This window comes from Phoxinus phoxinus (assembly GCF_949152265.1).
Source record: "Phoxinus phoxinus genome assembly, chromosome: 4".
Taxonomy (NCBI): domain Eukaryota; kingdom Metazoa; phylum Chordata; class Actinopteri; order Cypriniformes; family Leuciscidae; genus Phoxinus; species Phoxinus phoxinus.
Window position 1 is genome coordinate 44118349 of NC_136879.1, and position 27695 is coordinate 44146043.

Genomic DNA, 27695 nt, shown 5'->3' on the forward strand with positions numbered 1-27695 from the left:
TTGATTCAGAAGCGCCAGATTGCCCTAGCAAAGTTGGAATTGCCCCATTTTTTTTAGAAATCGTCTTTGTGCACAGCCGGTATTATACTTTCCCAGGTTCAGGAAACTGTCCTTCGTAAAATACGCTTCACACACATGAGCATTTGGGTTGTACTGTTCTGGAACAGTGTTGTAAATAAATCTTAACCACTGATCCGTAATTGTGTCCACTTTCGAAAGGCCAAATAAAGCGCTGCTTTTGCATAGAAACACACAGCATCTCCACAACATGGCGGAAACAACACTACTGACAACTGAAGCCACGCCTTCTTTCTCCTCGTGTGCATTTGGAAGGCATTATGTAAATATTTCCACCGAGTGATGTAGCTCGGTGAGTGAGAATTCGATCCAAGTCAAGTCAAGGTACCTTTATTTATATTGCGCTTTTTACAATACAGGTTGATTCAAAGCAGCTTTGGCAATTATGGTTTTTATCTGCGCTGAAAAAAAAGAGGAAGTGAAGGAGGAGAATATGGATGTGGTCATAGGGGAAAGCCTTTGGCAGGCCAGTTTTGCAAATGGAGCTTGAGGAAAGTAGTTTTAAGTTTAAACACCATGTCGCGTTGATTCATACTGCATTGGTATTGTCTAGTCAGTAGATGTAGGTCGTAGCAGCAACACACTGTGAGATGATCATGACTCTCAGTAAATGATCACAGGCTATCTTTGATCAAAACACCGTTTAGGAGCCACGACCACAGAAATCACCACGATTGCTTCCCGATGCTCATCTTTCGTCTGGGACAGAATCACACAGTGTGTGCCGGACATTAGATAGAATAAATCTTTTTGTAGGAGACTTTGAGCTTTGTAAGTTTGCAGATCTTATACACGCACAAACAGCAACATAACACACTAAAGGAAAAGAAAACATGAAAATGCATCATATGACCCCTTTAATACATGAATAGAAATGTAATACAACTATTATTAAAAACATGATATATACACTCACAGAACATTTGAGTTTATCGTGGATTGAGAATACTGGAAGGGGTGTGTGTGTGTGTGTGTGTGTGTGTGTGTGTGTAAATAGAGCATTTGGTAAATAAACAGAATTTTATTAAGTTTAGTGACTATGTTTACATGACTGGTAGGCTACTGTTATTATTATTGCTTGACACAAATTTCACGATTTCAATCAAATTCTTGTGATTTGAATCCGATCTTGATTCAATATCGATCCATTTGGATACATTTTAGGTACAATAGATACTTATTAAAACATTTTTAAGAAAAAAAACTCTCTCACCTAATGCTGTAAACATACAGAGAGCCCTGTCAGCTGGTATGATTATTAAATGTGAAAAATAACAACTCAAATATAATGTGGTTTTTATAATGTTATAATATTTTAATGTTTTAAAACTATTATAAATGTGTAATATAGTGCACATATTTAGCAAAATACTCCTCTCTATAGCTAATTTTTCTAGCCAACTAAGTGCTTTGGTCATTAAAAGGCTTTCCTGAGGTAAATGTAACGTTATGTGATATTGTTCTCCAGCTGTTTTATTGGCCTCGTTCCATGGGTGAAAAACACTGATTGATCGATATTATCTATGAGGCATACACATTTTGGTAAGTCTGTATCTTTCAACATACAGTAACTATTGTTCATTCATGTTTATTTACTATTAACTAGTGGTAAAGAGTAAGAGATGATCGTTTCACGTGCCGCTTGTGCTGAGGCGCTACAGCGATCTGTCACGTCACATTTACAAGCGCCAAAACGGTATTTATTGTTTGAATTTCGTAATAAAATTGGCAGAATCTGAGAGCTGAGAATCTGTTTCATCAAAAGTGCCCTGCTCTATCTAGTCTGTCGGTGTCAGTGTCTTTGCTCCGCGATTTTTCTCTGCGTGAGAAAATGGATGTGTGGCGTGAGTGTGTGAAAAGATTTGATTGTGTGAGTCTCACGCTGAATGCCTGAGAGTTGGCAGCTCTGCACTCAAGCTTACATTGTTTGTTTCCAAAAGTGAGCTTTAACTTTTTTTTTCATAATTAAGAAAAATTTATATTTCATTAGTCTTTGTCTCCCTCTGCTGGTTCAACACAAACACATTCAGGCTCTATATTTACTCTGTAACAAACTCCAAACTTTATGAGTTACTGTGCGTTTATACAAATAAAATGGTTAATCTATGAATGAGAAACTGTAATTTGCTGTGAAATAAAAGGTGTGTCACTGCCGCCTCATCAGGTCTGTCAGAGGATCGCTGAAATCTAAATGAAGTCTTAATTTATTACAGTGAAGTCCCTGTATCTTCAGTCTCTGTTGATTCTGTTGATTCTGTTGATTCTGTTGACTGAGTCTCTGTAGTGGATCCTTATTCTCCATCAGATGATCATCAGAAGATCAGACTGGCATCTATAAACTAAAATAAAACACACAGTCACATATGCAGTATGAGATATTACATCTGTCACATCTGTTCATAAGAAAACTAACTAGATCATCTATATTAATTCATTCTCAAACATGATAATATATCTTCTATCTGATGCTCAGTCACTTCACAGAATCAAAAGCACATGAAAGGTCACTTTCACACACCGGACGGCTGACACAGAACCAGCAGAACTGATTATTACTCACTACACATTTAATATCAGTTAATAACAAACACCCCAAATCTCAGATCATCACACACATCAGGCGGACACACAGAAAAAGCGGCACAGAAAACAAAGTGTTATGAAATTAATTAAATAGTTAAAAAAGAAATAAAACTAGAGAGGTCGAAAGTTTTTTCTTTCCTTTTTCTTTTCCAAAGAGCCAGAAAGAACAATGCTATCGTTAGCGTGTCAGGCAGGTTGTGTGTGTGTGTGTGTGTGTGTGTCGTCCTCAAGAAGATGATGTTTGGAATATAATATAACAGTGACGGGGAATAAGCATTAGCGTATCTGAGAGAAATGTAGCGGCGTTGATCTGCCAGTCTCTTCACAGGAAGATTACACACGGCGAGACACTGTTATTTTGGTGGTTTGCTTCACGATGTGAGTTCAGGACACGTTTACTTTATTGTCCCTTGTTGGCCAACATTTTTTAATTTGGCTAAAACAATATGGAGCTAGGCCGATATGTTTAGTCTTCCGCTTCTTGGTTCTCGCACCGTGCGTTTGGTTGTCATGACAATGGCGTAGTTTAGAGCGGCACAAGCTCGCGGTCATTTACACTGAACCAAAACAACATCAGAGTCATCTTTGATACTAGAGGCTGAGGAGGTCAGACCGTCATATTTTAAGTTTGCTTTTATGCAGCATTGTGTCTTTCCACAGAACTTTGAGCAGACACAGAGCCGCTTTAGAGCCGCCTTAACTCGGCGGTGTAAAGATGCCTATAGAGACAGTTAAAGCGGACAAGCTGAAAATAACATTCATATTATTTCCACAATCAGTCTCAACACTATGAGCAGAATTAAACTCATATTAAAAACAGTTTAAAGTTCAGAGACCTACAGAAACTGAAGCTGAATTTAAGACTCATTATCTGATGATCTCAGAAAAAAATCACACACACAATCTCGTGAACAATCTTTGAATCTTGCCCCTGACAAATAACCCAAATTACAAAAAAAAGACTAAAACTAACACTAAAACTAATAAAAACTAAACTAAAACTAAGCATTTTCAAAAACTAAAAGCTAAACTAAACTTGAAAACCCACTTTAAAAACTAATTAAAACTAAACTGAATTTGAAAACAAAGTCAAAACGAAATAAAAACTAATGAAAAATGCAAAACTATAATACCCTTGACACACACACACACACACGGTGTTACTGAACCTGAACCTTTACTTGTATTTCTAGCGAGTACTTGAGCACTTGATCCAGTACTACTAACACTTTCTTATCTATATATATATATATTTTTTTTTTAATAAATAAAAAAAAAGCGTTGGATTGTACTGTGAAGGGTCATAGCACTTACATACTGTTGTCCTACTGCTAGTTTAATTGCTTCTATTGTTTCTCATTTGTAAGTCGCTTTGGATAAAAGCGTCTGCTAAATGAATAAATGTAAATGTAAATAAATGAGTAAAACAGCCATTTGAACTTTAAATTAAAGTATGATGATGAAAATTGTTAAAAACTATTCTTACTCTAGTGTCTCCAGTTTATAATGTGGATCATCCTTCAGATCCTTCAGCAGCTTCACTCCTGAGTCTCCTAGATTATTCCCAGACAGACTCAGATGTCTCAGGTGTGAGGGGTTTGATCTCAGAGCTGAAGCCAGAGCAGCACAACCTTCATCTGTGACACCACAATCATACAACCTGTAGAGAACAATGACACACATTAAGCCCATATCCAGAGATAAACATTACACTTACAAAATAGATAACATAATGCTGTCAATATTAAATATAAACAAATACTCATTAGTTCATGTTTTTAAATTACATCAGGTATGATTAAATATACAGTTTGTACAGTATAAAAATCATTATTTCTATGGAATGTCCCCATAAAACATGGAAACCTAACGTGTGTGTGTGTGTGTGTTCTTCCAGCAGAGACGTGGAGTGAGGCAGGGCTGCATTCTGGAGTGTGTGTTTGTGTGTGTTCTTCCAGCAGAGACGTGGAGTGAGGCAGGGCTGCATTCTGGAGTGTGTGTTTGTGTGTGTTCTACCAGCAGAGACGTGGAGTAAGGCAGTCTGGGGTGTCTGTTAGGGGTGTAACGATACACCAATGCCACGGTTCGGTTCATATCACTGTTTTGGAGCCTCGGTTCGGTTCGGTTCGGTTTGCTGTGGGGGCAGGAGGCTCCTGGCAGGGCACCAGCAAGAATAAAGAACACTATTCACTTTTAACTTAATAACAATACCAATAATTTAACTCATTAACTATATTTTTACTGTATTATTTATTAATATTTGTTAATCTTAGTTAATAAAAATACAGCTGTTCATCCTTTGTTTATTCATGTTACTTCACAGTGCATTAGGCTAACTAATGTTAACAACTTTTGATTTTAATAAGGCTACTAGTAAATGGTGAAATTAACATTAACAAATATTAATAAATGCTGTAGAAGAGCAGTTTATTAATAGTTAACTAAATGTAGTTAACTAGAGTTTAATAAATTTAACTTTATTGTAAAGTATTACCGATTTAGACGTCTGGTGAGTTGTTGGATAGATCACTTGTTTTATCCATTCATTAAATGGAATCGGTTCAAGTCATTAGTGCGCGAATCGGAGGTGTCATTAGCGGACGTGTACGCGGTGTGTGATTATCCCGGCAGTTTAGGACATTGCACAAGATTTGTGTCAACATAGAAAACATTTAATCACTGGATAGGTTTTTAGGTTTATTGGTTTGTCTCAGCTGAATGTGCGGAACGCTTTTCAGAGAAGATAAGGCAACGATTTTTTTTAGCACAATACACACCGGTAATTCAGGGGAAAAAATCTTCCAATGCTCCACGTGAAGCTTTCGGTCTTCCGACCTTTTACCATCTTGTCAATTCAAGATTTTGATTAATATGCGCAAGGAAGGGAGTGCAAGACAGTTACGGTGCGAGTGCGCGCGAGCGGCCGGGCTCTCTCTCTCTGCTCGTTCTCTCAGTAACATGCGACCTCACAAGCGCAGCAATCTATCATCTACATCACTCACCGATCAAATAAGGCTTTGGCGGGATAAAAATTCACTTTGGCGGCCGCCAAAAAACGTAATATCGGACGGTGTTGATTCTGTGGCGCACCGCCCACGAATTAGACTATGTGAGGTGTGGGATGTGGGAAACACTGCAGTCTAACTGCCAAGCGGGATCGATCACCAAATATAACGTGACATGCACTTGGAAATCAAAAGTTAGTGTATATTTAGTAAAATACAGCTTTCATTAGCTGTTACAAGTGTAGGCTAATAATACTATTTAATCAAATGTCAGAAAAAATTGTTTTGTGACATAAGGTGAAGTGAGAGCTGGGCGGGGAAGTAGGGGGCGTGGCGCTTTCGGTTCGAAATGAGAGTATCGCGGTTCGAACCGTAGGTGGTGTATCGCGTTTTTTCGGTTCGGTTTGAATATCGTTACACCCCTAGTGTGTGTGTGTGTGTGTGTGGACAGAGAGAGAGCAGAGGAGTGTGTGTGTGTGTGTAGACAGAGAGAGAGCAGAGGAGTGTGTGTGTGTGTTTGTGATCTACAGCACGTAGAGAATGAGGAACACTTTCTGCTCTTCTGCTCTAAATATAAGAAACCTTTCTGCCCAGATTTGACCTTATTAAACCTTGATCCCATCATTCTCTGAACTGAGTGACACTGAACAAATGTCCTTCTTACTCGGAGAAGATGATAGTACAGCTGCACTAGCGGCTAAATGTGTTAGCTATTCACAACGCCAGAGACGGCTAACTCTAGAGTGACCCACTGTATTTATCTATTTATTAAGATGGATTGTGTTTATTTATATATATTTACTATGCTACATATGACATGACATGATCTATACATATATGTTTTGTTTGTTTTATTATTTATATATAATATGTTGATGATTTGGCAAATGTTGATGATTATGTTGATGATTAGTCAAGCTAATTTGAAATTTAAATTGAAAGAGAGAGAGAGAGAGAGAGTTTAATGTATTTGTAAACATTTTTAGGAACTCTTAATATTAATGTAATTAATGTCAAATAAATGCTGTATAGGCCTGTCACGATAACAAATTTTGCTGGACGATAAATTGTCCAAGAAATTATCGCGATAAACAATAATATCGTCGATCTGAGACCATTTTCATCTATGTGCAGGTGCATGTGCATGTTTACTGTGTTACCGGCAGTGTTGTGCCAGTTCATACTTAAAAAGAACTAGCTCAAAGTTCAGTTCACACAGATGATAATGAACTAGTTCATGTTCATAGTTCTTTTTTTTTTTTTTATGAACTAAGTTCACATATCTAAAAATGAACTAGTTTACGTTCATTTGTTAAATTCTTTTAACAAAGATGTAGGCTATTATTAATAATAATGTTATTTCAACACAATATCTCGTTATTTCGAAATAATATGTGTGCGTGCATCTGTAAATCCGGTGACGCGTGTATTGATTTTTATTAATAAACAAGTGTTTTCTCTAAAAGTGCCGACTCGGCTGCAAAGATGAAGTTGACGATCGCCATCTCCGTGTGAACGCGCTTATAGAGAGAAATGCACATAAATAGGCTAAGCCTAATAATGGATTAAATAATCAGAGAGTAGGCTTTTTCTTTTTTCGTTTTGAATTATTTCGTTTAAAGACATTTCAAGCTTTGTGTATTTGGTGTATTTGTCATGTCTGTGTGAGGCATACACTGAGTTTCGTTAAGTTAGGATGTGCTCTATGTGCTTCTAGCGCGGGCGCCTCCGTTAGGCTATATTTGTTTCGTCGGCCTATTCATTAAATACAGGCAATTGGTTGATGAAAAATTGATTAAAATTAAGATACAATTTATACAAAACGAAATTCACTTTAAAGAAAGGCTTTCTATAACAACTTCAACTTCAACGGTCAAAATCATGTCTGACCCGCTCCATGTCTCATATTGCGCATCCTATCTTACTTGGTAGTGCTGTTCACTTTTCATAAATCAACATAAATGAAAAAAAAAAAAACATTATAATATTTTAACAAATATGAAACGCGCTTTTTTTTATGGCTACAACAGTATAGTAGCCTAGGCCTACATAGCCTACTCTCTATTTGTACAAATTTCTGCACATTAATTTAATTCTGAATTTTAAACACACACGTTGAAAGGCATTTGTTCAAATCAAGTTCACGGATAATTGTGCGTGCATTTATTAGCCTAATCATTATGATACTAAAATCCTAACAGGCTATATGCTATGTACAAAAAATCAGATGAGTTCTCTCGAAAAATCTCTCGTTCACGTTCATTGTATGAAAAGTGATTCGTTCAGTTCAGCGTTCGGCGAAAATATGAACGTCGTTCATTGAATGCGTTCATGCACAACACTGGGTTTTAGTCGATACTGTTTTACAACAAATGCGACATACCGGCTCGCTCAGGTTAAGTGGTTCACCACGGTCATTCGGTTTAAATCCGAAGTGCTCCCACACTGCAGCTGTCGCGTTTGGCTTTGAAACCGTCTCGTCTTTTCGCTCTTCTCGGCAGTCGCCTCAAGCACTCCCGCCTTCCCACACAAAGTCCATGTGACTGACAAGCGCCGCCTCCCCACACAAAAAACAATGCAACTGACAAGAGGGTTCACTTCTCCTACGCTAAGGAAACGAGAGTTGTCATTCAGTCGCGGAAAACAAACAAGTATGCAAATTAAATTATCGCGGCTAGAAAAATTATCGAGGTCATTTTTTTTTATCGTGCGATTAATCGATTTATCGACTATCGCGACAGGCCTAATGCTGTATTAAAGCACTAATCTAAAGAAGAACTATTTACAGTTGATACGTTGTTAACACAGCATTATCTAATTCTTTACATAAGAGATAATTAAACAATAACACTTTGTTAATTATAGTGACAATGAATGAAGAACTCACTATTTGTATATAGACTTTTAATGTATTAACTACCGCTTATATACTATTATATACTATTCATTAACTATAAACTAATGTATAATATAACTCTTTTTGCATGTGATGGAGTGAATCTTCTTTTTCAAAAATAACACAAAATAAAGTAAAGATGAATTTGACTGATAGCATTATTATTATTATTTTCAATATTTCCATAGATATGGTGATATATTGTTATCGTGTGTTATTCTGGCCATGATCATGATGTAGTGATAAATCTGATATGGTGGCGGTCCTGGTTCAGGAGAAACACACACACACTTCCCTCTGTTCAGCGGCACACACACATTGTGAGGAAATGCTCAAGGGTCTGTTTGCACAAGCATTACAAGGCAAGTTGATTTACACCAAACATTTGAGCTTTAAAACCCCTCTTCACTGTATCCTGCATCTGTTGTCTGGTTTGTAGTTTATCTGGTTTATTTATCTGTTAGTTTCACTTTCTTTTGGGGGATAATAATATATGAAGATGTAAATGTTAATGTCGAGCAGGAATCTGTCTCTGAACTGCCGGATGGGTCTTACGCCAAAGATATATTGTGTACACTATCTACATATTAATCCTTATTCACTCCGAGTCTTTATGGTGGAGATGATCTTACCACAGTTCCTCCAGTTTACAGTGAGGATTCCCCAGTACAGCAGAGAGCAGCTTCACTCCTGAGTCTCCTAGTTTATTCCCAGACAGATGCAGTTTTCTCAGGTGTGAGGGGTTTGATCTCATAGCTGAAGCCAGAGCAGCACAACCTTCATCTGTGACACCACAATCCCTCAACCTGTAGAGAACAATGACACACATTAAGCCTATATCCAGAGATAAAAATTACACTTACAAAATAAATAACATAATGCTGTCAATATTAAATATATACAAATACTCATTCGTTCATGTTTTTAAATTACATCAGGTATGATTAAATATACAGTTTGTACAGTATAAAAATCATTATTTCTATGGAATGTCCCCATAAAACATGGAAACCTAACGTGTGTGTGTGTGTGTGTGTGTGTGTGTGTGTGTTCTTCCAGCAGAGACGTGGAGTGAGGCAGGGCTGCATTCTGGAGTGTGTGTTTGTGTGTGTTCTTCCAGCAGAGACGTGGAGTAAGGCAGTCTGGGGTGTGTGTGTGTGGACAGAGAGAGAGCAGAGGAGTGTGTGTGTGTGTGTAGACAGAGAGAGAGCAGAGGAGTGTGTGTGTGTGATCTACAGCACGTAGAGGATGAGGAACACTTTCTGCTCTTCTGCTCTAAATATAAGAAACCTTTCTGCCCAGATTTGACCTTATTAAACCTTGATCCCATCATTCTCTGAACTGAGTGACACTGAACAAATGTCCTTCTTACTCGGAGAAGATGATAGTACAGCTGCACTAGCGGCTAAATATGTGTTAGCTATTCACAACGCCAGAGACGGCTAACTCTAGAGTGACCCACTGTATTTATCTATTTATTAAGATGGATTGTGTTTATTTATATATATTTACTATGCTACATATGACATGACATGATCTATACATATATGTTTTGTTTGTTTTATTATTTATATATAATATGTTGATGATTTGGCAAATGTTGATGATTATGTTGATGATTAGTCAAGCTAATTTGAAATTTAATTGAAAGAGAGAGAGAGAGAGAGAGAGAGAGAGAGAGAGAGAGAGAGAGAGTTTAATGTATTTGTAAACATTTTTAGGAACTCTTAATATTAATGTAATTAATGTCAAATAAATGCTGTTTTAAAGCACTAATCTAAAGAAGAACTATTTACAGTTGATACGTTGTTAACACAGCATTATCTAATTCTTTACATAATAGCTAATTAAACAATAACACTTTGTTAATTACAGTGACAATGAATGAAGAACTCACTATTTGTATATAGACTTTTAATGCATTAACTACCGCGTATATACTATTATATACTATTCATTAACTATAAACTAATGTATAATATAACTCTTTTTGCATGTGATGGAGTGAATCTTCTTTTTCAAAAATAACACAAAATAAAGTAAAGATGAATTTGACTGATAGCATTATTATTATTATTTTCAATATTTCCATAGATATGGTGATATATTGTTATCGTGTGTTATTCTGGCCATGATAATCATGTAGTGATAAATCTGATATGGTGGCGGTCCTGGTTCAGGAGAAACACACACACACTTCCCTCTGTTCAGCGGCACACACACATTGTGAGGAAATGCTCAAGGGTCTGTTTGCACAAGCATTACAAGGCAAGTTGATTTACACCAAACATTTGAGCTTTAAAACCCCTCTTCACTGTATCCTGCATCTGTTGTCTGGTTTGTAGTTTATCTGGTTTATTTATCTGTTAGTTTCACTTTCTTTTGGGGGATAATAATATATGAAGATGTAAATGTTAATGTCGAGCAGGAATCTGTCTCTGAACCGCCGGATGGAGCTTACGCCAAAGATATATTGTGTACACTATCTACATATTAATCCTTATTCACTCCGAGTCTTTCTGGTGGAGATGATCTTACCACAGTTCCTCCAGTTTACAGTGAGGATTCTCCAGTCCAGCAGAGATCAGCTTCACTCCTGAGTCTCCTAGATTATTCCCAGACAGATGCAGTGTTCTCAGGTGTGAGGGGTTTGATCTCATAGCTGAAGCCAGAGCAGCACAACCTTCATCTGTGACACCACAATCCCTCAACCTGTAGAGAACAATGACACACATTAAGCCTATATCCAGAGATAAACATTACACTTACAAAATAACAATGCTGTCAATATGAAATATTAAATATACAAATACTCATTAGTTCATGTTGTTAAATTACATCAGTTAGGATTAGGGGAATAAATATACAGTTTATACAGTATAAAAATCATATCTATGGAAAGTCCCCATATAACATGGAAACCCAACGTGTGTGTGTGTGTGTCTGTGTTAGTGTGTGTGTCTGTGTGTGCGAGCGAGAGAGAGCGAGGTAGAGCGAGAGAGAGAGAGCGAGGGAAGCTACATATCGGTAGCCTGGCTCCGCCCTCCTAGACACTTCCGCTCAATATTAATTTTGCTTCAGAACTACGTCTGGGATTGCTGTGTATTCTTGGGTTTTCTCCGGTCTATTGTTTACCGGTCCAACCAGCGAACAGAGGGAGTGTCTGAGAACGATGATGTTGGGGTCGTGCGCTAGTTTGAGACTCGTCATACGTCACGACCAAACGTTAGCGATTGGTTACTGCAGATCCAGAGTGGCTCCGGGCAGATCCAATAGTTTTAAGCTTTAACAGAGTACCGCCTTCAGGGAAGTTAACGCTTGTCAATGAAGAGAGGCCAGACTCTCTGTACAGATGAGATGTAGGAGAGTCCGGTAGAACCAGGCTAACATATCAGTGGAAACTGGAGGATTTTACAGCTGACAGTTAAAGTCAAATCATTGAGCACAATCTGTATTTTCTATTTATTTAGATTTTATAGCTGACAGTTAAGAACAATGACAAACTCTTCTCTCTTTGTTTTTCTTAAATGTGTTTATAATTTGTGCAATATCTCTTTTTTTAAACAATTAATTCAATATACGGGTGAATGACGGATAAGGATTTAAAATGTGAAAAAAAAATTTAACTGTCAAAAAATTATAATTTGAGGACTTTCTCTACTTATTGTACTTAGTGTTGTGTATGTAATACAATGACGTACACATTTCAAGAATGTAATTAACCACTTTTTTTGGTGAATCAGATTTTTTCCCCATGAAAATGACATTCCTGGGTAACGTAATGAATTTTAAAATTAATTACATTTCTACCATAATTGGCATATACAAATGTACTGATATCCATAATTGGAACTTAAACAACTAGTGCCTGTAAAACTACATTTTAATCACAATTAATATAATCAATTTGGGATTTCATATAGACATGGGCTCAGTTTTGGCTGCTGATAACTCAAAATTCACAACCAATTTTCAAAAAAAGCTGGAAATGTTTTCCAATAAAGTAAATAAGACTTGTTTATCATTAACTCCACAAAAAACAGAATTGTGTAATCTAACACACAAATATGGGTTATATTAATCGCCTCTGTCATTGTTAGCCGGAAGGACATTCTGCAATATTTTTTAGGATTACCATAAAAACATCATCAGTATCATTTTTCCTTTCCAACACTCAAACTTGAAACAAAGTAAGAGACACTGACAAGTTTTAATGATTTATAAAAGTTACATCCAATGATAATGGCCCATGTGACTCACTGAATCATATGAAATCAAGATGAATGACAGCTACAATATGGCAAAAAACATACAATAATGTAAATAATGTTATTGTTAATAATATAACAATAATAACTGTGACTAAAAGTTTACAAATGTTAATTAAAAACTAGATTGTTATGCATTTGTCATTCTGGATAACATGTCTTGGCTAACAGGTTTTTTGTTATACAAGAATGACAAAACAAATATTTTTTTCTTTATAATCAGGCACTAACTTAACCACCCATGGAAAACTACAACTTAGCTATCATGACGTAAGGTAATCTTTTAGATCAAATAGATAGTTTTTAAATATAAAAACATTATAAATGTTTTATTAGTGTTGTCCAAAAGGACACATGATATTGCTACAAATTAGCCTGACTTCGTCATACTCATATTCTAGGCAGAATGTGAGTCTGATACTGCTTCACAGGGCTTTGATTATGAGGCGTGTCTTAACCGAACTAGGAAAAAAAAAGGGGGTTTGATATATATAGGGGGGTTGAGTCACTTAATGAAGTGCATTTAAAAATGTAGACATTTGTAATATTATGAATATGCTTGGGACACCAGAATTATCACGCCACTTCAATGACCCATATCAGTAAATTTAACTGTTATTCTAAGAGATTATGTCTCTATGTGAGGGAGAAAGATTATATAAAAATGATCAAATGAAACATTGAATACATCTGTTTTTAAATAAATGTATTAACATTTAAATTAAAATGAATATGAAAAAAAGTCTAAATATAAATGTTTATATACATACATTATAAATGAATATTACAGTTAAGTAGATCACACATCAGGTCAGATAGGTGGAGGGTTTAAAAGCTGAAGTGTGACACTCATAGTTCTTGTTAAACCATTTATTTATAATGTTTAAGAAATGTAATGTTTTAACAGTGATGCTTTTTCTCAGAGTAACTTACATAGCGCATCTAGTTGCTGTAACCACAGGCATCAGCTTCTGGAGAACTTCATCTGCAGTGTTTTGTGGGACACTAATCGAAAATAAAACATAAATAAGTTAATTATTAATGCTAATAATAATAAATATCACAAGTAAATAATACATTAACCCTTCCTAAATACCCTCAAATATGTTGTTTAATTAAACACTGCTTTATAAAGGACATGTGATAAAGTTGATTTAGTCTCTATAACTGTAGAAGCCTCGTATTCAGCAACACAGATTAGTTTTATCTTCATCTCGTCTATGTCGCTTGTCAAGGTCTATTAGTCTGCATTTACACTACACACTATTTTAACATATCAGATTTTTTTTGTCCGGTCAAATGCGTATATTTTCACGAATCAAGAAGTATTTTGTTTTAAACAAGTTGTTTTTGAAATGAGAAGTAAGCTAATAGTCGCATTACATTTATTACTGGGGAAGCAGCACTGGCCACACACACACACACACTCACTCACACACACACACACACACCTCTTTCATCCACGTCTCGTTCCTCCCTCACACTGCCGCTATCATAGGAGCGCGTGCACACACACACACACACACACACACACACACACACACACACACACACACACACACACACACACACACACACACACACACCTCTTTCATCCACGTCTCGTTCCTCCCTCACACTGCCGCTATCATAGGAGCGCGCGCACACGAGATGCTGATCGCACACGGACATTCGCCCATTTCTCCACTCTCCCTTCCATGTCCATTTCCCGCTCACGAATACTCAAGTACTGTTATTTCATGTGAGTGTGTGTGTGCTGATGACGTCACGGCCGGGTCGCGCCGGCGCATCGCAACCGGAAGCTGACGAAACCATTGTCTATTGTGAATAGGTGTTCGTGTATTTAAATGCGAGCGAGAATGATGTATTAAGTGTAATATGTGTTTATTATATATATAATTGGGAATGGATTATTATTGATTATAAAATAGATAAAGTATTTGTAAATGGTGTGGCCCAAAAAGGGGCGGGATTTGGCCTACATATGACAAGGCCAAACCTGAAGTCGGTAGGCTACTTGTTTACATACAGGTCAGGTGCATTATATACAGGTGCTGGTCATATAATTAGAATATCATGAAAAAGTTTATTTATTTCAGTAATTCCATTCAAAAAGTGAAACTTGTATAATGCATACATTCATTATTCAAGGCCCAGCAGAAATACCAGCTTACTGTAATGAAGAATGCATTTCTGGAGACAGTGGCTACTGTGAATAGAGCAGTTGGAGTCCAGGGAAGACTGGAGGACAACCAGGAGAGACTGGTGGCAGCAGGATAGACTGCTCCGGGAGAGGCGGGCTAGTAACCCTACCCTCTAGTTTTCCAAGAGGAAGGCACCCAAACCCTACTACGAAGAAGAAACAAAGAAAACAACCCGACGGCCCTCCGAGAGGCGGGATGAAAGAAGGGCCAACAAGGACGGACCACACGGTAACGAACGCAAGGATATCGGCAAAAGAGAAGATCCCAAGGAAGTGTGGGTGCGGCTGGGAAAAAACAACAATTTTTAGGGGACTTCACATCCACATGGGAAAGAAGAAGTGTGGTGGTGGTAGCCTGATGCAACCTTGCACTGCCCTGGCAAGGGCAGGTCAGACAAATGGGATCCAAGGCCGGGTTGACAACCACAGTGCCAACGGGCCCAATGTTGCAGAGGTAGAGCAGGTGGAAAGGGAGGAGGAAGAAGGGGATGTTGATGAACCCCAAGAAGTGAACCCAGTAGCACCCCCGAGTGACTCAAGAACAGAGTCGAGCCAAAGAGTCAGGAACCTGAAGAAACCATTCCGAAGGAATAAGATCAAGTGGCCAAAGGCCAACGAAGCTGAGGAGTGGAGGAAGTTGGACGAACATCTGAGCGGGCTGCTGCAAAAAGCTCTGCGCAGGTCAGTGGTAGCCAAGCTAAATCTGTTCGGGGAAATCCTGTATGAAGAATGCAGCAACAGATATGGCGAGGTGACCATCAGAGAAGCCGCAATAAGAACTAAGGGAAGGAGGGAGAAAGAGATTGATGACCTGGTAGCAAGCAGAAGGTTGGTTCGCAAGCGTTGGAGGAAGGCAGACGAGTCTGAGAAGGAGGGCCTGAAAGCTCTCTGGGATGAGATCAGAAGACGTCTTGCTAACCTCCGGAGGGCAGAACGCATTAGAAGACGGAGAAAAAGGAAGGAGAAGGAAAGATCAAGCTTCTTCAGGAATCCATTTCGGCATGCACGCGGGCTCCTTGAGGAGAAAACAAGTGGAACCCTGGATATCCCCAAAGAAGAACTACAGGAGCACATTCGCACTCAGTACAGTGACCCAGCAAGGAACAACCCCCTAGGCTCGCCAGGGTATGTGCCTAGACCCTCAGAACCATCAGCCCTGTTTGACGTATCACCACCCAAGCTCAGCGAGGTCAGACAGGTGATCCAGCGGGCAAGATCTGCTTCAGCACCAGGCCCAAACGGAATACCGTACAAGCTGTATAAGAACTGCCCAGGAGTTCTGAAGCTGCTATGGACCCTGATGAGAATCACCTGGACTAAACAGACCATACCATCTGAGTGGCAGAGAGCAGTGACAGTCTCTATTCCCAAGCAACAGAACGCCAAGACCATCGAGCAGTTCAGGAGCATAGCTCTACTGAATGTGGAGGGGAAAATCTTCTTCTCCGTGATGGCAAGAAGAATGTCCATCTACTTCACGGAGAACAACTACATCGATACCAGCTGCCAGAAAGCCGGGATTCCAGGCTTTCCTGGCTGTGTAGAGCATGCTTCCATGATTTGGGAACAGATCCAGACCACTAAGAGGGAGAAGAAAGATCTGCACGTCATATGGCTAGACTTAGCCAATGCCTATGGGTCAGTGCCACACCTGCTCATAGCTTACGCTTTAGAATTCTTCTACATCCCAGATAACATTAGGACCATGATCATGAACTACTTCCAGGACATGCACATGTGCTTTGCACTGAAGAATTTCACCACTGGCTGGCAAAAACTGGAAGTAGGGATCGCAATGGGATGCTCCATTTCCCCCATCCTTTTCGTGGCAGCGTTTGAGGTCATCCTGATCGGGGCAAGGCAAGTGGTGGGTGGGGTCCGGTTGCCTGCAGGCCGCAGGCTCCCGCCCCTAAGGAGCTATATGGATGACATCACCTGCCTGCTACGAACCGCCCCATGCACATCTAGGCTGCTCAAGAGGCTGGATGAGCTGATCACCTGGGCCAGGATGAAGTTCAAGCCGCAAAAGTCAAGGAGCCTCTCATTGCGAAAGGGGGAGAGAAATGACAGACTCACCTTCACCATCAGCGGGGAAGACATCCCCTGCATCGTGGATCAGCCCATCCGAAGCCTAGGAAGACTTTATACATCTGGTCTCTCAGATAAGGATATGGGGAAAATCATCCTTCTGCAGCTGTCAGAAGGCCTATCCAAGATTGACGCAAGCCAGCTACCTGGAAAGTACAAGGTGTGGTGTTATCACTTCACCCTGTACCCAAGGGTGATGTGGCCTCTGAAGCTGTGCGAAGTCACCTCATCAGCCGTAAGCCGGATGGAGGCAAAAGCCAACTCCTTCCTCCGTAAATGGCTTGGCCTTCCACGGTGCTTTTCAGCTGCTGGCCTGTATGGATGGAACTCACTCCGGCTACCCTTGAAATCCATCACCCTGGGCTATAGGCAGGAGAAGGCAAGGCTGGTGATGGAATTAAGGGACTCCTCTGACAGGACAGTGGCTGATGCAAATGCCAGAGTGGAGACTGGAAGGAAATGGAGGGCCAAGGAGAAGGTGATGGGAAGACTGCAACATCAACAAGTCGTGGGCATGGTCCAGACAGGGCGGGCAGGCCTGGGATGGAGCAAGCCACTCATCCCTTGGTCCAAAGCAAGCAGGAAGGAGAGGAAGGACCTTGTTGTTGCAGAGTTAACGAGGATTGAGCAGGAGGAGATCAGAGTGAGGTCTGTGGTACAGGGGCAGCAGGGGCGGTGGACAACTTGGGAGGGTGTCGCGAGCCGAGAAATCAGCTGGGCAGAGTTCTGGAAACTGCCACAGGCTAGGCTCAGTTTCCTCATTAGGGCAACGTACGACACCCTCCCGAGCCCTAAAAACCTCCACCAATGGCTTGGAACAGAGCAATCCTGTGACATTTGCGGGACCATCAATGCCTCTCTCCAGCATATTCTGTCGGGCTGCAAAACAGCACTGACACAGGGGCGGCTTAGATGGCGGCACGACCAAGTGCTCAGAAAACTGGCAGAGGTGCTGGAGAAAAGTCGACAGGAGGCAAACAACAATAGTCCATCAGAGAGTCGATGCAGGATCCACTTCATTAGGCAGGGGGAACACGCAATGCATACCAGCAAGAGACAACCTGCCAAGCTTTTAACACCAGGGGCGGGGTGGAAGATGGAAATAGACTTGGGAAGGCAGCTCCAGTTCCCACAGGAGATATGCAGCACCACCTTAAGACCAGACGTGGTGCTGTGGTCTGAAGCTGTGAAATTAGTAATACTGATCGAGCTGACAGTTCCATGGGAGGAGGGACTGGAAGCTGCCTATGAGAGAAAGAAGGCGAAGTATGCAGACCTGGTTGCGGAGTGCAGGGAAAGTGGATGGAGTGTGAGGTTGTATCCGGTGGAGGTGGGAGCCAGAGGCTTTGTGGGCAGATCAACATCATGTCTGCTCAAGGATCTGGGACTACGGGGAGCCACACTAAGCAGATCCACCAAAGAGCTCTCTGAGGAAGCGGAGAAAGCAAGCCACTGGCTCTGGCTGAAACGACGAGACAAGGCTTGGGGGGTAACATCAAAGTAGGTTTTGCTGCAGGGGGTGTCAGGGAGACGTCCCTGTTCACTGCCCCGCCACCATGAGACGTTCTGGGTTAAGGGGCGAAACGTCAATGAGCGGTGGTCCCCAGCTGAAGACCCTGCAGCAAAATCGTGCGGTATGCGGTCAGGTTTAGGCCTGCCTCAGAGAAAAGGACGCCTCTGCCATGCATAGTCCACCAAAGGCACCGTTGGAGGTGCGACAGGCTTAAGGCCCAGCAGAAATACCAGCTTACTGTAATGAAGAATTACACACAGACTGATATATTTCAAGTGTTTATTTCTTTTCATTTTCTGACATTTTCATGTCAGTTATGCGGTGATGCGCTATGAAAATATTGCGGGACAAATTAATTGTAATAATAATTGAATGATAAAAGTAGCCTAACAACAGTAATGTAATATTACATTCGTCCGCTACACCACTGAAGAAATAAACGCCACCAGGAACGGCATCAAGGCCATTCACTGTTTTATCAAGTTTACGTCCACTTGCTACTAGCCTACTATTAAAACTTAATTTTGGAAAAATACTTTCTATTAAATATCTTTATATGAACTGGCTTTTTTATCAATGCAATGCAGTGAATGACAGCCGTCTGTCTCCCAGTGTCTCACATTATTGCCAGTTTAGTGTTCAGGGATTCATTTACACAGAAACACAAGATAACATGTATGCCTTCATCTCCGAACACATTATTTGTGTCTTACATCTCATAATGAACTCAGATAAACTCAGTGTCGACTCGTTTTCCATCAGTTCTTTTACATGAACTGGAATGTGTGCAAAGGATTGTGGGCAGGGCTTAATTTGAGCCGGAACACGCCGGAACATGTTCCGGCACCTCCGATGTTGGATCCGGAACCTTTTTTTTTATTGGACGGGGACCTAAAAAAGGTGCCCGTTCCTATGTCACTATGGAAAATTAATCACCTAAATTAAAAAAATGTAATTACTATTTTTGTAGTGTTCAATGTTGTTATCGATAGAGAAGCGCAGATGGGGTATTATTTCATCCGCAACCGCATCACAAAACTCATCATCCGCACCAACGTTTTTTGACATTCAATTTTCAAAGCCGCACCCGCCCACCATTCGCTGATTGTTTTGTGGTCTATGGACGATACAATGCTCTGCTGATGCGAGCCGCGAGAAAGCCCTTGTCTGTTCTAGAAAGGATGCAGCAAAGATATTTAATGATAATGTATGAGGCATAGGCCTACGCTGAGTTTCATTCATTTATGATGAGATGCGCTCCAGTTAACAATATAATGCAAGTGAACGCGGCGCGCCGGCGCCTCAATGTCACGGTTATTATCTGCTATATTTGCTTTTTATTTATTAAATACATGCAATTGGTTGATGAAACATTTATTAAAATTAAGATACAATTTATACAAAACGAAATTTACTTTAAAGAAATGCTTTTTACATGGCAAAACTTAATGAAGTGGTAAAAATCATGTCTGGCGATTTACAAAACAAAACTTAAGTGGTAAAAATCATGTTTCCCGATATATTGCGCATCTTATGATCCTATCTTTTATTACAATTGTTTTTGAGCTAAAATGTATCGGTAATGATACATTGTTTATTATTGCAAATGTTTATAGCAAATGTTTATTATTGCAAATGTTTTTCATTTGTTTAATAAATCTCATAATGATGGCACATCAGTTATTTCTATCTCAAATGATTGGGGTGGGTCAGGGGGTTCTTGGCTAAAAATAAGATTATTATTGAAAAAAAATTGAGAAGAACTAGGCAGTGTAATTTTTTTTTTTTTTGTTCCTTTGCCTCCAACCCACATTTTGAGTCGCCGGATCCACCTGATCCATTTGCTCCGGGACCTCCCACGTTACAAATTAAGCACTGATTGTGGGAGATTGAAGAACACGAAGGATACACTTGATGCATCTTCAAAATGATCTGAATTAAAGACACAAGATGAAGTCTGTCTTCAACAGATCCTTCACACTGAGACGGCCTTCAGAGGCGCTTGATGACGTGCAGTCGAGATATGCAGCCTTACTAGGACACAGCCACGGTTTGAGGAACACCCGCAAATTATGTTCAATATCCCAGAAATCAGTCTGTGCCCGTGATTTAAACACCTCTGATCTCTGAGTTTCTCTTTGTTCATAATGTTTTAGACTGTAATGATTGCACTCAGTGTCACTTACCGATCATCTCTGGCTCCAATTAAACTCTTCAGGTCAAACATCTGCAGTGTCTCCTCTGAGGACAAAAACACAAACACTAAAGCTGACCACTGAGACGAGGAGAGTTTAACAGCACGTAATCCTCTAGACCACGTATGAGGTTCAGCTTCGTTCACTAGAGAAAGATCACCCAGTTCATTCAGACAGTGGAACAGATTGATGTATTTATCTGGAGAGGGATTCTCACTGATCTTCTCTTTAATATAGTCGACTGTTTCCTCATTGTTGTGAGAGCGGTTTACTGTCTGTGTCTTTAGTTCTTGTAAGAGACTCTGATTAGACTTCACTGACAGACCCAGAAGGAAACGGAGGAAAAGGTCCAGATGCCCATTTCTACTGTCTAAAGCCTCATCCACAGCTCTCTGGTGGAGATCAGATAGGGAAACTGTGTCTCCATCAGTTGGTCTGGTAATCTGGTCAAACACATTGATGTTATTGTTGATAAAGGAGAGATGCACATATAGAGCTGCTAGATGTTCCTGAATGCTCAGATGAACAAAGCTGAAGACTTTCCCCTGACACAAGCCCAACTCCTCTCCGAAGATCTGAGTGCACAATCCTGAGTAAACTGATGCTTCTGCCTCATCAATGCCACACTCGCTCAGGTCTTCCTCATAGAAGATCAGGTTGCCTTTCACAAGCTGCCGATACGCCAGTTCCCCCAATTTGACAATCATGTCTTCATCTTTCACTTTCTTCTCATAGTCCTTCTCATGTTTGATGTTGGTCTGAATGAGCAGGAAGTGTGTGTACATCTGAGTGAGAGTCTTGGGAATCTCTCCTCTCTCTGCTTCACTCCACATCTCCTCTAGAACAGTGGCTGAGATCCAGCAGAACACGGGGATGTGGCACATAATAAAGAGGCTCCTCGAGGACTTCAGGTGTGAGATGATCCTGTCGGCCAGATCCTGATCCCTGATTCTCTTCCTGAAGTATTCCTGCTTCTGTGTGTCACTGAAGCCTCGTACCTCTGTCACTCGATGGACACACTCCGCGGGGACGAGATCCGCTGCTGCTGGTCTGGAGGTGATCCAGATGAGAGACGAGGGAAGCAGATTCCCCACAATGAGGTTCACCAGCAGCTCGTCCACTGAGGCGGATTCAGTCACATCACACAACCTCACATCGCTCTGGAAATCCAGAGGCAGACGACACTCATCCAGACCATCAAAGATGAACAGCACTTTATACTCATCACTGGATATGTCCATTTCTCTACTTTCAGGGAAAAAGCGATGAAGAAGATCTGAAAGACTGAGTGTTTTGTCCTTCATCAAGTTGAGCTCTCTGAAAGCAAGTGGAAATATGAGCTGGACGTCCTGATTCTCTGTCCCTTCAGCCCAGTCCAGGATGAGCTTCTGCACAGAGACTGTTTTTCCAATGCCAGCGACTCCCTTTGTCAGCACAGTTCTGATGGGTTTGTCTTGTCCAGGTAAAGGTCTAAAGATGTCACTGCATTTGATCGGTGTGTCCTCAGTTTCTGCTCTCCTGGACTGTGTCTCAATCTGTCTCACCTCATGCTCATTATTGATCTCTCCACTTCCACTCTCTGTGATGTAGAGCTCTGTGTAGATCTCATTCAGGAGTGTTGGGTTTCCCTGCTTTGATATTCCCTCACACACACACTCAAACTTCTGTCTCAGATTTGATCTCAGTGTGTTGAGGACTTCAGCAGGTTTAGAGTCATGGCTGTAAGATTAAAATACCACATTATTACACAAGTTAGAGAAGTAAATAAAAACATTTTCTGTTTGCTCACTGTATTATGGGACACAGAACATCATTAGGTTTCTGAAATGTTTCCATCATTAATCGTGTGTTTGAGTGATGTGTGATTTTGCATTTTACCTGAAACCAAGACACATGCTTTCATTAAAGTCTTGAGGTTGAATCTCAGGCTTGAACACAGTTGTGTTTTTAACTGGTCTGGATGGAAGATTTGACCTTAAATCAGAATGAAGAGTGTAAAGAATCAGACACACTGATATTGATGTAATTGTGTCATTAACTGAGTAACAGACCAACAGCTTTTACAGTGTGTGAATGTATTAACAATACAATACATAGAGCTTTACACAAGAGCACAATGATGATCATTAATAGACTGAAACTTACAGGTATTATTGTTTGGTTCAAATCCAGATCAACTGCTGTATATTAATAATTATTTCATAAAGTATCAAACACTATAAGCACAACATAGAAATGATATACCTGAGATCAGACTGTGTGTCTCCACTCTTAAACGTTAGTGGCTTCTCCATAGACCAGTTGCTCGTTACAGACACACAGCTGGACTCTGGGTTTGAGCTCTTCTGCTGGACTGAACTGGAACAGAGAACACATTCAGTTTAATCCTTTACATTACTGTGATCATTCTTTATGAGAGGAACCATATTAATATAAACATTCATCTTATTTCCTTTTTCATGTTAGTTTTAAAACAGCCAAAATATAGGCACAAATTTTGTTTGTGAAAAATTCTGTAAATTTTTATTTGAGCTGTGTATGTGCGTGAGGGGGAGGGAGGGGGGGGCAAACTGATATTTTTCTGTGATGTAATACAATATTTACAGTGTGTGTTGAAAGTACCTGTGTCCTGGAGGAAGATCTCCATCTCTGGATGCTTGTGAATCAGCCATGATGAAGCTGCAGGAGAATCTGATGAGTTTGATCTCCTCCACTGACTCTGAGTGAACAAACATTCACACACTAAATTAAATGATTAAACTAAACAACATTCATAATTTACCTGAACATATCTGGAGTGTGGGAGAAAAAGGATCATGTGACTGCATTAACTCTGAGGATAATGTTAAGTCTATGTTAAATATATAATGTAATAATTTATAAGCCAAGTCATATTTAATTTCACTCAAATTTCACCTTGAAAGCAAATTTTTACAACACAGATTGTATCAAAGCAGCTTCACGGTGATAACATGAAAATAATACAACAAAGTTAGTTTCTAGAAGAAAATTGCGTCATCGTCTTCAATAATATTGTTGAATATTAAATGTCCCCAACTAAGCAAGCCAAAAGCCAAGGCAACAGCGGCAAGGAACCAAAACTCCATCAGGGACAGAATGGAGAAAAAACCTTGGGAGAAACAAGACTCAGTCGGAGTGCATGTGTCCCAGTGCACTGAAATATTTAATGAAAGTACTTACTATTTTGACGTTGGTTCTTCGTTAATATATCATGTTTTCTCCTTCACAGCACAGCCTGAAAAACACCTTTAGTTGAACTGAACATTGTGTTCAAAAGAGAGTATGTAGTTTAACAGGTTTTACTGGATTTGGTAGCACAGTACCTGCGTGACTCACCACCATATACATAAACAGAGAGAAGTAGATCCGGCTACAATGTTCATCCGCAAGAGGCAGCATTTTGTTTATTAACCGCCAGAGAGCCAACAGTTAATACCTTTAAAAGATCTTTATTTGTTTTCCGAAGATAAACCAATGTCTTACAGGTTTGGAACGATACGTGGATGAATGATTAACGACAGAAATGTAATTTTTTGGGTGAGCTAACACTTCGAACCAGTTAACTTTCCTGAAGCACTTGAAGAGCTTTCCTGTGTAATGACATCGTGGAGTAGATGACGTCACTGGAAGAACGTTTGATCAGGACGTTGAGAGCTAAAGTTTATTTGTTTTGTTTTTTTGCTCTTTCCCCCCCAATTGTAGTTTTTTTTTTAGAACCACTGAATTACACTCACACAGTCACGTTTAAATGGATTTATAATATCCGTAGGCCTATTACTAAATTTATGTCCAATATTATTTTGTATATTTTATCGCGGATGTTTTCTCAAAATCCCAACATTAAAAAGGCAGTTAACAAATGATAGACACTCTTTTAGATAATGATGTTAAGTCTATGTTAAATATATAATGTAATAATCTATAAGCCAAGTCATATTTAACTTCACTCATTCACTTCACCTTGAAAGCAAATATGATCCATGTGTCCCAGTGCACTGAAATATTTCATGAAAGTACTTACTATTTTGACGTTGGTTCTTCGTTGATATATCATGTTTTCTCCTTCACGGCACAGTCTGGAAAACACCTTCAGTTGAACTGAACTTTGTGTTCAGAAAAGAGTGTGTATCTAACAGGTTTTTCTGGATTCGGCACATGACCTACTCTGACTGGAGAGAGAAAATAAACCACAGAACAGCAACATCAGTCAAAACTTAACAAAACATATTCTGTAAAATACAGGATAAGATTAGGTGAGATCCCCTGGGCCCGGTTTTTCAAAAGTAATCCACTAGGATTTTGGATAACGGATTGGATCAAATCTTGGAAATGGGTTTTTCAAAAGCAAAAGAGGGATTCCGAACTAAGATCAGAGCATGTAATCCGATCTTACATTTGATCTGGATCAAACCTGCCCTTTGGGTTTTTCAAAACTTTGAACTCGGTTTGTGATCTATTTGATCCAAAAAAAAAACAGGATTATCCTGATCCCACCAGAAGGGTGGATTCAGTTGTGATTTTTCGAACCAAATAAAACCAGAGAGTGTTTTTTTTGTTTTTCAAGTGAATGATCACAAAATCAATGTTTACTGATGATATATACATGTCTTCATATTTGAAGCATATATGAAGCATGTCAGATCTAATGAGATTAGATATGGTAAACAAAAAAATCTCAAAGCTATCAGCTGTCAGATAAACGTCACTGTTGCTCACAGCTCTATTCCAAAGTATATTAATGGCAATGACAACAACATACTCAGTCATTCAGTAGCCTAGTTAAAAGTAATTTCTCACAATTGCATCTCTAATTGCATGTCCAGTGTGTCCTTCATTAGGTAAGAACATTGGCGGCTGTTCTGGTTCTACATCAGGCTCAGGTCCATCAAAATTGTCATCAAGAGGGACATGACGCCTGGTGGCGATGTTATGCAAAACAATACAGGCAAGGATTATGTTGCATGCCACCTTGGGTTGTACTCGCAAGTAGTTAAGACACGCAAACTGTCCCTTCAGGACTCCATTTAAGCGTTCAATGGCACATCTTGTTTTGCAATGTGAGGAGTTGAAGCGTGCCTGCTCAGGTGTGTTTGCAACTGGAAAAGGGGTCATTAGCCATGGTAGGAGTGGATACGCGCTGTCTCCCAATACTATGCCATTTGGTCTGTGGGATTGAAGCTCTCTGTATAGTGCACTCGCTCTTAGAATATGTGCATCATGAACAGACCCTGGCCATTTCACAACACAGTTGGTTATTATGAGGTCGGCGTTGCCCACAAGTTGGATGTTGATGCTGTGCCTCCCCTTTCGATTGACACACTCCCACTCCCTTTCACAAGGTGCTTGGATATGCACGTGAGTACAATCAATAGTGCTAGGCATGTTCCCCATTTGAAAAAAACTTGTGCTTGCAAGCACTGCCCCTGGAGGAGGCAGACCTAGCCCTGGCTTTGCTGTGTCCCATCTGCACTCTCGACTGTACGTGGACAGAACTCAAAGCCTCAAGACCAGCTCTTTGTCTGTTACGGAGGCCAGCAGAAGGGAAAAGCTGTCTCCAAGTTGAGGTTGGCCCACTGGATAGTGGATGCCATCGCCTTGGCTTACCAACCACAAGGCGTGCCCTGCCTGCTCAGGCTGCATGGTCACTCTACGAGGAGTGTTGCATCCTCCTGGGCACTGGCACGTGGCGCCTCGCTAACAGATATCTATAGAGCTGCGAGCTGGGTTGACACCTTACACGCTCGCTAGGCTTTATAGCCTACGTGTAGAGACGGTCTCGTCCCGTGTTCTCACCCCAAACGTAGAAGCACTGAGAGGCCCAGCTCTGTCGGCTTGCTTTATTATTGTCTTTTTCAAGTGCAATGATTATAAAGTCCCTTTTCGCTCTCTCTCTCTCTCTCTCTCTCTCTCTCTCTCTCTCTCTCTCTCTCTCTCTCACACACACACACACACACACAATGTGATCTGCTAAACACGCCCACAAGATATTTTAGAACTTGCTAGACTATGACTCACTCACTCCCTCATCCTAGACTAGACTACTGATGATGAAAATCAAACTTAATATTTGTTTATGAAGCAGCATCCATATAAACAAACAGATGAAAATGCAATATTTTACCTACAACTGACACATTACATAATCAGACTCATTTCAGACATATTTGCATACAGAAAGTCTTATTTCAGAGATATAACTGGCTGAAACAAACATGCATTGTAATAAGGGCAATAACTATTGTCTTTAATGTCATACTGCATATTATAATAGAACAGGTGTATATGCTGCAGAATGCTAGTATTCATTCAGTCTTATTCACTCATGGACTTGTAGCGCCACCTATCGGCAAAAGCTTGTGCATGCAGCTGTAATCAACACTATAAAACTACAAAATAAAACTGCAGGGTCCATAAACAACAGCATATATCAGTCGGATCACAAATCAATCACTTATAAAGAGCATGACTAGGGAAGCATACTTGCAAAATAGGCCTACTTTACTGAAAGACCACTGTAATACAAGCTTAAAACCCATAAAGTCCTGTTTAATTATCCTGAGATTTAAAATAAATAAATGAATAAATACATATTATATATATTTGTGTATGTTTGTATGTATTTTTGTATGTATTTACGTGAAACGCTTATACCATACCATATTTGTTACTTTTCTCAGCGATGATCAGGATGGACCAATCACGTGTCGAGTATAAGAACTCGATGAGGATTTGAAAATTATAATATTTATAAATAAACCCAAAAGAAAATTTCCATTCGTATGCCAGATAACAATACTTATGGGTTATATGTTTACATTATTACAGTTCTAGCGATCATACAAATG

The 27695-nt window shown here is 39.9% G+C and overlaps 2 protein-coding genes across 2 annotated transcripts; both read right to left on the reverse strand.

The window, feature by feature from the left end:
* Positions 1-396: 396 nt before the first annotated feature.
* LOC306997720 (NLR family CARD domain-containing protein 3-like) lies at positions 397-27695 on the reverse strand. Its single transcript, XM_079611133.1, has 12 exons — positions 27507-27695; positions 24872-25019; positions 24031-24085; positions 23452-23548; positions 23074-23187; positions 22708-22803; positions 20821-22548; positions 13764-13835; positions 11101-11274; positions 9195-9368; positions 4148-4321; positions 397-2417 (listed from the first exon to the last, which is right to left on the reverse strand). Exons 4-12 carry the CDS (start codon positions 23499-23501, stop codon positions 2411-2413), a joined length of 2589 nt encoding a protein of 862 aa, XP_079467259.1. The 5' UTR covers positions 23502-23548; positions 24031-24085; positions 24872-25019; positions 27507-27695; the 3' UTR covers positions 397-2410.
* On the reverse strand, positions 25630-26441 carry LOC306997540 (putative nuclease HARBI1; the record flags this gene model as incomplete). The annotated part of the gene is made up of 2 exons (XM_079610845.1): positions 25630-26326; positions 26377-26441. 2 exons carry the CDS (start codon positions 26439-26441, stop codon positions 25630-25632), a joined length of 762 nt encoding a protein of 253 aa, XP_079466971.1.

Excerpts from the sequence above, each read along its gene's own strand:
- LOC306997720 (XM_079611133.1), bottom strand. The coding sequence starts at position 23,501 with ATGGCTGATTCACAAGCATCCAGAGATGGAGATCTTCCTCCAGGACAC. Across the intron at positions 13,836-20,820 it reads ATTGGAGCCAGAGATGATCG|TGTCCCACAAAACACTGCAG; the intron begins GTAAGTGACACT and ends ATTTTCGATTAG. Across the intron at positions 11,275-13,763 it reads ACAGCAACTAGATGCGCTAT|GTTGAGGGATTGTGGTGTCA; the intron begins GTAAGTTACTCT and ends TGTTCTCTACAG.